The sequence below is a fragment of the Marmota marmota genome, unplaced genomic scaffold (genome assembly GCF_001458135.2).
Source record: "Marmota marmota marmota unplaced genomic scaffold, marMar, whole genome shotgun sequence".
NCBI classification, from domain to species: Eukaryota; Metazoa; Chordata; class Mammalia; order Rodentia; family Sciuridae; genus Marmota; species Marmota marmota.
This window is the reverse complement of record NW_026000082.1, coordinates 37,559,871-37,569,807: the sequence shown is the minus strand read 5'-3', so window position 1 is coordinate 37,569,807 and position 9,937 is coordinate 37,559,871. Positions and strand designations below refer to the sequence as shown.

Here is a 9,937-nt window from a genome sequence, read left to right as displayed (position 1 = left end):
AATCGAACGTGCAGAAACATCCAACTAGAAAGGTGGAAAGGAACCTTTCCAGAGGTAACAGTTACTAAATTTATTTATTATTTATTATTATTGTTTACCGTACTGGGGATTGGATCCAGTGTTCTACCTCTGAGCTATACCCCCAGTCCCTCTTATTTTTTAGAGACAGGGTCTCACTAAATTGCTTAGAGCCTTACTAAGTTCCTGAGGCTGGCCTTGAACTTGCAATCCTCCTGCCTCAGCCTCCTGAGTCACTGGATTATAGGAGTGCACCATCACACCTGGCTCAGGCTGTCATCTTTACCTGGATGTCTATGTTCACTATTCTCCAAATCAGCCCCATAGTCCATTAGGTCTCCTCTCCCAACAGTTCAGCCCTTTATCTTTCAACTTCATCTCACAAGAACCCTCTCCATTCTTGTCCCTCATTTGCCAAGGTGCTTAGAACCCAAAGGTGCTCTGATATGGCCAGACCTGTTAGTGGAAGGAGGTCCACAGGGCCACACGAGCAGTACTAGCAGTGCTCACTAAATGTTCACTCTGTGCTTGGCACTATGGGGGCAGTCAGGGCATCCTGCCAGGCACCCTTCTAACCCCTCTGGGAAAACAAAAGACACCCATGTGGAAGTCCTAGGCCAGTTGGTGTTCTCCAACTGGGACATGACTGCAAAGGAAGCAAAATAAAAAGAACAGAACACAGCACATGGCACAGACAGTGTGACTAATACTCCATGTGATCATTACATTTTAGAAAGTAGACCGTGAAGTTGGTGATAAGTTTGAAAAACAAGTCAAAGACAGAACAGAAAGAAACAATATATACCAAATATTAAGAGTACTTGTCTTTGGGTGGTGGGAATGTGGATGCTTTTATTTTACTTTTCTATATTTCCCATGATTTCTACAACAGATTTTCATTGCTCTTATTTGTTTACTTCTCAAAAGTGCATTGTTTTTCTGATTATTTCAAAAGCAATACAGGATCATCATGAAGAAAAACTGAAAAGAGATTTTAAAATTTTATTGTGAAATATAGACGGTAAAGATCGTCTTAATTACAATCACAGAGATATATCTTTTGTTTGTTTGTTTGTTTGTTTGTTTATTATGGGCACTGGTGATTGCGTCCAGGGGCACTATGCTACTGAGTTAAATCCCCAACCTTATTTATTTTTTTGAGACATTCTTGTTAAATTGCTGAGGCTGGCCTCACATTTGAAATCCTCCTGCCTCAGCCTCACCAGTCACTGGGATTACAGGTGTGCACCACCACACCTGACTACATCTTTGTTTTAAAAAGTTGTTTCAATTTTTTTAAAATTACATCTCTAGCTCTTTTTTATCTACTATCTATCTATCTACTTATTTATTTATTTTGTGGTGCTGGTAATTGAACCCAGGGCCTTGTGCATGCAAGGCAAGCACTCTACCAACTGAGCTATATCCCCAGTCCCTCAATATTTTTTATTTCAAAATCAGTACATATGGGCTGGGGCTATAGCTCAGTGGCAGAGCACTTGCTCGCACATGTGAGGCACTGGGTTCTATCCTCAGCACCACATAAAAATAAATAAATAAAAATAAAGATATTATGTCCATCTATAACTTTAAAAATGTTAAAAATTTTTTAAAAAATTCGTACATATTTATTGGAAAAGAAAATTGATAAAACTTATTGAAAGATAAAAAAACAAGAACCTTCTCAATGATACCATCCAGAAATAACTGCAATTGCCATTCTAGTCTTCTTTTCCATTCATATTCATAAAATTCACTTTTCCATTTTTATAACAGCAGGATTATACTATATTATCTACATCGTTCACATTCTTTCAATACTTAGTGAACATTTCACCATATCATTAAATATTCTTCTCTCCTACAGTGTTTCTCCATGTGGGTCCCACTGGTATTTTTTAATTTTTTTGGGGGGGGCGCGGTACACTGAACCCAGGGACACTTAACCACTGAGCCACATCCCCAGCCCTATTTTATTTTCTTATTTTGAGACAGGGTCTCATTAAGTTGTTTAGGGCCCCACTAAATTGCAGAGGCTGGCTTTGAACTTGTGATCCTCCTGCCTCAACCTCCCAAGCTGCTAGTATAGGTATGCACCACCGGACCCAGCCCCACAGGTATTTTAAACATTAATAAAGACAGTCATTCCTCAGTATCCACGCAGGATTGGTTCCAGGAACCCCCCATGGATACCAAAATCCACAAATGCTCAAGTCTCTTACGTAAAATACCATAGTATTTGCACATAATCTCTGCCCACCCTCCTGTATATACATGTATAGATTACTTTTAAAATACAACCTAATGTAAATGCTATATAAATAGTTGTTATACTATGTCTTTTAGGGGGAATAATGACAACAAAGCCTGTAGATGTTCAGTCCAGGCATAATTTTTCCCCAAATATATTTGACCTATATTTGGTGAATTTACAGATATGACATCTGTGGATATGGAGCCCATGACACGGAGGGCTGACCATAGTTCTTCAGTGTGGGGGGAATATTCTGTGCACTGCAGGATATTTCTTTTACAACCCAAAACCAGAGTGGGTTGGTTAGGGTATTTTCAACCCGCCTGGTTGAGAATCACTCTTCTCCTAGCCTTGTCTCCTAAGATGTTTTCTGCAAAACATCTTTGTTTTATACAATTATAATAAATGTTCATTTAGAAAGTGTTCAGAGGGGCTGGGGGTGTGGCTCAGTGGTAGAGTGCTTGTCTAACATGCTCAAGGCCCTGGTTCTATCTCCAGCCCAGAAAAAAAAAAAAGAAGGAAGGGTTTCAGAGTTCCAAAATGTTTCAGAAACATCAGCAGAAAAATGTTACACATAGAACATGTAATCTATGTGATCTTTTTTTTTTTTTTTTGATACTGGGGATTGAACCCAGGGCTGCTTGACCACTGAGCCATATCCCCAGCCCTTTTTATGATTTATTTTGAGTCAGGGTCTCACCAAATTGAGGACCTCACTAAGTTGCTGAGGCTGGCTTTGAACTCAGCCTCTGGAGCCACTGAGATTACAGGCATGTGCCACCATGCCCAGCGGACCATGTAATCTTTATGCTTTAATATGGTTGATTTTTTAAATGAATTCTTCATAGAGGATGCACTGGGTCAAAAGGGATGCACGTTGAAAATACAGAAATGACCTCGTTAGATGTTATCTGATACCATCCCCCTTATCTACAAGATGGACAAATGTAACCACCCATCCCCCTAAGGAGTTAAGTGATCTTCTGGTTACACAAGGAACAGGTAGGTTTTGAGACTGGATCGCATGTTGCTCAAGCTAGCCTCAAACGCCCAGGGTCAAGTGACCCTCTTGTCTCAGCCTCCTCAAGACTTATTTAGAAGTTCATGAAGGTTTTAATCTACTGTGAAGTTTATGGCCTTTGAACCTGATACTCATGCAACTGGGGGATGACCTGGCTAGGGTGGGTAAGGGGGGACAGGGACAGAGTTGAGGCAAACAACTGTTCTGTTCCTGCTGGCAGAAGGGTGGAGGCCTGACGAAGATTGGAACCCCACTCCATCACATAATAGCCCCCTGGTCTTGGGGAAGCCTCTGCTCCCCTGACCTCAGCTTCCTGGTGGCAGATGGGAATGCCAAGAAAAAGCTTCACCAAACACTTCGTCCCAATGGACAAATGAGCTCCAGTCCCAGGGGCCCTGAAGACATGAAAAAAGTGGCCCGTGGTGTGGGTCACCAGGCAATGCCACTTGGACAGCAAATGACCCCTGGCTGGAAAAGCTATCTAGACAGGAAAGGCCGAGAATGAAGTGCAAATAATCAGTGGAGATCCATAGCTCTGTGCTGCCCCAAGGGTCGTGGGTCGTGTCAATGGGTGGCGCCCTTGCTGGATCCCAGACACTCTGCCTCCAGGACCAGCACCATATTTGGGACATGGAGCTTCTAAGCCCGGGGTCCCCCACTCACAGCGGTCGCATTTCCCTGCCTGGGGCTGTTGCCCGGTGGCTGGAGTACAGCTCTGGAGGCTGTGTGCTTCCCTCTGAGAACTCTGGAGGCCCAGCAAGGCCTACTGGCACACCTGTGTCCCCTCCCTGCATCCTAAGCAAAGTCAGTGCCACCTTGGGTTTATTTGGTTCTGTCAGGTGGAGCCAAAGTCCCCTGGAGGGAGCACTGTAGGAGACAATGACGGTACCTCCCAGGCTGTGAGGCTGCAGTGAGACACTATACACAAAACTGCTGGCAGGTGAGGGGATGAGTGTCAGACCCCTTCTCCCCACCCCAGAAGAGAAATACCTGTTTGGGGGCTCTTCTCCTCTTTTCTTTTTTGGGGGAGAAAGGCCTGCTTCGGGCTTCCAATATGAACAGTCGAGGTCTTTCTCTTTCTTCTTGGCTTTCTCTCTTTCCTCTCCTTTTTCCCCTTTGGGATGTCCTGGGGAGTCTGAAAGCAAAAGGGAGGCATTGTCCCTCAGCTCAGCACCTTCTCAGCAGAACCCCGTGTGACTTTGGGAGGGAGGGAACGAAGGGCAGGGACCAGGACAGGTGCACATACTGTCTCTCTCTCTCACACACACACACACACACTCTTAACACAAACACACACATAGCATGTGTGTGTGTAAAACACATTTTCACATGGGGACATAAATATAAGTGGCCCCACATCTATGTGCATAGTAACACAATTGTGTGCAGGTAGACACGTCCTGCGGGCACAAACAGAAACATGCAAAGAAGCACATGCACAGGCAAGCTCATAGTGACGCATCTCGTTCTCCTGTACACAACACTGACATTCCTCACCAGTTTCCTCCCTGGTCCGTCTGCCTTTTATTAAGTCACTCAGCAGACCCACTGATCGCCTGCTACGAGCCAGGCTCTGTCCCCTACCAAAGCCAGGAGGGAAACACGGTGAAAACTAGCCCTGCCCCTCTCACCCAGCAATCGCTTCCAGTTTTTGATGAGGACCTTGGCCAAGGACACCACCTCCCTGTCTGAGCAGTGCTTGCGAACCCCGTTGACGGCAACTCCAATCCTGGTCGTCTGCAAAGCAAAGGGGTCAAGGGCTGCCTGGGAATGGACGAGCAGGGTTGGCTGTCCCCCGAGGCAGCACCTGCTATGGCTCTGTCCCCACATCCTCTCCTATCCAGACCTCTCCAGAGACCCTGTTCTGATCAGTGGCTGGTGTAATGACCCCAGTCCTACAGCTAGCCTACAGCTGAGGCCCTGACCTGCCTCGCTGTGTGGGGTCAATGCCCAGCTGAGGACAGAGCAGTTGGCTGCTCAGGACCCTTCCCCATTCCCAGCCCCCTGGTATCTGTTAGCTCAAGTTTCATCTCGGTGGCGACTCCAGCTCCCACACTTTGGGTCTGTGCTCATCTTCCAGAGTCAGGAGCTTCTGTAAGTTTGGGGGCAATCCAGGGAGGATTTAAGGACAGTGGAACTCTTCCTTCTTCCTGGATCCCTGGCCTCTTGCATTCCACAGGCCCAGGGTCTTGGGAATTAGGGTGCTCAAGGAAAGCAAATCAGCCTCCCCAGACCAAAGCCTCTGTGAGTTAGAAAGTACCCAGCCTCCTACAAGATGTTTCTGGGTCCCCCCGGGCCAACCCCCATGTCTGCACCTCAAGATGCCCCTCCCACAAGACTCCCCTCAGAAATTCCTCCCTGACTCCACCCTTGCGGGTCTCCCCCAGGGTCCCTCCTTCCCCCAGAAGACTCCCCACACACACCTGCAGCAGCTGGATGGACATCTGACAGCTGTTCAGCTTCTTCAGAAGGTCAAGGGCCCCTTCCTGTGGGGGGTCACAAGGTGAGATTGACTACTGTGTGAGCTTGGTGGGAGGAGAGGGCCCAAGCACACCTAATGGAAGGGCAGACGTGGAGCAGAAAAGGAAGAAGTCCCCTCCCAGACTAACCTTCTGACTTCCGCCTCTGGCACCGAGCTGCACAGAGTCCAGCCTGACCACCCGCTCTGACCCTGACCCCTGACCCCTGACCGTGCCCTCCCCCTTCCCTTTGTCTTCCTCTAGATGAGCTTCTTCGTCTGTAGCCTCCCTCCCTCCCTTCCCGGCGGTGAGCTGTGGGCTTTCACAGGTGACGACTGTAGGCATTTATTTTTTTTCCAGAGATAGGGTCTCACTATGTTGCCCAGGCTGGCCTCACACTCGTGGGCTCGAGCATCTTCCTGCCTCAGCCTCAGGTGCACACCACTGCACCTGGGTCTTGTGAGCTTTTCCCCACAGTTTTACTGAGGTATAATTGACATACCATAAAGACACATATTGTAGTGTACGATTTGATGAGTCTTGTCTTGACAAATGTCTAACCCATGAAACCACCACTAAGGTGAAGATAAGAACATGGCCATTATCCCCAGAGGTTTTCTTGGGCTCTCTTTTATTTATTTATTAATTAAACATTTATTCTTAAGCTTTAGGTGGATACAATATCTTTATTTTACATTTATGTGGTGCTGAGGATCGAACCTGGTGCCTTGTGCATTCTAGGCGAGTGCTCTACCACTGAGCCACAACCCCAGCCCGTGGGCTCTCTTTTAATCCATCCCTCCCACCACCCCCAACCCCAGAAAACCACTGCTCTGCTTTGTATCACTGTAGGTGACCTTGTTTTTTTTTTTTTTTGGCAGTACTCAGGGGTGCTTTACCACGGAGCCATATCCCCAGCCGCTTGTTCTTTTTGAAAACAGGGTCTCTCTAATTTGCTTAAGCCCTCACTAAATTGCTGAGGCTGGCTTTGAACTTGCGATTCTCCTGCCTCAGCCTCCAGAGCTACTGGGATTATACAGGTATGCACCATTGCTCCTGGCATGGACCTTGTATTTTTAAGGAATATATATAAAAAGTGCAGGCTGAGATTTAAGGTTGTGGCTCAGCAGTAGAGTGCTCACCTGGCACGGGTGAGGCCCTGGGTTCGATCCTCAGCACCACATAAACATAAATAAATAAATATAGGTATTGTGTTCAACTACCACTAAAAACTAGATACTTTAAAAAAAAAAAAGTGCAGGCTGAACACTTTTTCACTAGCTTATTTATTCTGAGATTCATCCTGGTCACCACAGCCATCAACAGTTTCTTTTTATTGCTCAGTAGTTTTCCATTGTGTGCATGGACCATAGTGTTTATCCATTTGCTGTGGGTGGGTCTTTTGGGTGGTTTCCAGCTTGGGGTTCCTACACGTCAGGCTTCTAGAAACACTCGTGTTCAAGTCTTTGTGTGGACAAACACTCTTATTCCTCTTGGCTAAAGACAACCATTTTAATCTGAGGCCTGAGGGCTGTGCACAGAGCCCAGAGCTCCCCAGATGAATGCATGCGTAGATGGGAGGGGAAGGAGGAAAGCTTAGATTTGAAAATGTGGCTGCCAGGCCCTGTACACACTTGTGACCTGTTTCAGCCTTCTTCCTCCCTCCCCCTTCCTAGAAGCCAGGCCATTGCTTCTCCACCTAAGATCAAGTGGAGTGTCTCGAGGCCAGTCCCAGCCCCTAGTCCTGAGATAGGTTCCCTGGGGAACACCAGCTGACTGTGTCCTGGATGTCCTTTGCAGGGTTCCAGCTGCCAACCCCGCCCTGGGAGGACCTGGACCACCTCCCGCAGGCTGCCCTCTGTCAGTCCTTAGCCTCTTATAGATCTTGGGTTCAGTGTGTCTTCAGAGCTGCATCCTGCAGATGTGAGTGTGCTTGAACTTGTGGGCCTACAACGGTCTACAATATGTGCCAGGCTCTCTTCTAAGAATTTTACCTGCTCTGAGTTCTCACAATGACCCTAGGAAGTAGGTACTATTTATTTCCCCAATTTGTATAGATTGATTATCCCATTTTCACAAAAGAGGAATCAAACAGAGAAGTTAAATAATTTGCTCAATGTTCCAACTTTGTAAGGAGCTGGACTGGGATTCAAACTCAGGCCTCTGGAATCTCACCACTTGACAAACTATAAGGGCATGGACATAGATCTGTCTAGACAAGCACGATCAGGGAATAGCAAGGTCACGTGCTGACTAACATTTGATGGCCAGCTGTCCAAAAAAAAACACTTGATCTCTTGTGTTTGCCAATTTCTGTGGTGGAAAAACTCTTCCCATGGCCAAGCTCAAGCTACTGACATGCTGTCACCGAATTGAAACAGATAAAAGGAAGAAAAGTGCAGTACCATACCATCTAGCACTTTCAACATCTGGATTTATTTAATAGAAATAAATTACCTCTAGACTATAGATGAGAGTAAAATAATGAGGAAATGATGATTTTGAAATATTACCTCTGTTTTTCATATAACTTAGTTAATTAAAAGCAGACAATCTGATTTTTAAAATAATGGCCGAGTTTAACAACCAGCTTGCAAAATTCCTGAAAATTCTACAATCAGTGCTAAAACAGCTCTGCTTGCCACTGAGTGCCTGTCTCTGTAAAGTGGGGTCAGACTGGAGAATAGCCACAAGCCTGGGTTGTACCTGCTTTGGAAAGCCACGTGCAAAGGTTACAAGGTGTGTCTCTCTAGGTGTGTAGCCAGCAATTTCTCTGATTCAGGTGTGGAGCTCTGAGTATGCATCCTGGGGCCCATCAGTGTTTGTCTTTGTGGAATGACAGCTGAGTTACTGTGTCCAAATGTGTGAATGTGACTGTTTGCTGAGTCTGTAGCTTTGCAAGCCTGGGTCTAGCTGGGTTGTGTGCATTCCTGTGTGTGGTTGTCTTTTGTACCTTTCTACAACTATCATGGTCAGTGTGCATCATTTGGGTCGTGCCTGTCATGTCAGTGTCAGTAGCCGTGCCTCCCACGCAGTTAGGTTCTTAGATGCCTGATTGGCTATTGCTGTGTGGGGTGCCTGTGTGTGACTGTCTGTTGATGTAACTGTAGCTGTGACTGTGGGTGCTTGGTTGTCTGTTGGAAGCTGTTTTAGCTGGTGCCAGCAGCTCACAGCATCTGACAAAACCCTAAGTCCCTGGGAGTTCAGGATTCATAATAAGCCTGGGCTGAGCTGCAACGTGGAGCATCCGTCTTCTTACAGGAAGTGTGTCCTCCTTTGCCTAACCACCACTGGGCGGGCCCACTTTCACTCCCAGGGCAGGCCCCACCTTTCTCGGCTAGATGCCCAGAGCTCTGTGCCCACCCAGATGCTGCCAAGAGCCCAGGCGCAGACGTGGCTGTAGACTGGTTTTGCACTGTAAGGACCCTACCGCCAGACTCGCAGCTTTCCTGGGAGGGCTCTGGACACTTCCAAGGGAACCCATCCCCAAGGGACACTGTTTCCTCTTCCCATTTCACAAAGGAGGAAACAAAGGCCAAAAGAAGGAAAGTAGAGTGACTTGCCTTGGGCCATAAAAGGAGTGAGCAGGACCTGGTCTTTATCCTAATTCTTTCTTCAGATCCCTTAAGCTCCCCTGAACTGCACCCCCACGCCTTACCCAGAGGCTCAGAATTTCTTTCCTGGCCCTAGTGAGGGTTGGCAAGAGGCTGTGCTGGGACAACCTGTCTATCTGAAATAGAATTCAGCTCAGGATACCTGGCTGGGCCCTGCCACCCCCAGCTGGGAACACACCCATCCTCCTCTGTTTTACTGAGGATTTAGAGAAGCCCTGCAGGGGAGCAGGTGGAGGCTGGGAGTGTCAGGGGAGAAGCTCCCAGCACCTTGCAGGACTCCACTGTACCTTTCTGTGTCCACTGGCTGTGGAGAAGCAAGTCTCCATCTCTGGCTCTTACCAGGCAGCAGGCTGAGTAGGACTTCACACACTGAGGAACACTCAGGAGATCCTGAGGCAGGGAATTCCCTACTGATGGCTGAAGAAACCAAGGCTCTAGTCTTTATATGGATGCCATCTCATTACTGTCCACCCTAGGACCCCCTGACACTTCATGGTTCCAGTGACGCCTCCCTCTAGCCTTGGTCACCTTTCTGTGGGCCCTTCCTTCCCAAGTTTCTAAGGTCAAGAAA

The 9,937-nt window shown here is 47.2% G+C and overlaps 1 protein-coding gene across 1 annotated transcript in view; it reads right to left on the bottom strand.

Annotated features, from left to right (window-relative positions):
• Window positions 1–9,937, bottom strand: part of Tcea3 (transcription elongation factor A3) — a 47,969-nt gene that overhangs the window by 29,319 nt on the left and 8,713 nt on the right. Inside the window, exons 2-4 of the mRNA XM_048816097.1 lie at window positions 5,717–5,784; window positions 4,925–5,030; window positions 4,284–4,428 (exon numbers count right to left, since the gene is read on the bottom strand). Coding sequence (XP_048672054.1) covers window positions 4,284–4,428; window positions 4,925–5,030; window positions 5,717–5,784 — 319 coding nt within the window. The remainder of the gene's footprint in view (window positions 1–4,283; window positions 4,429–4,924; window positions 5,031–5,716; window positions 5,785–9,937) is intronic.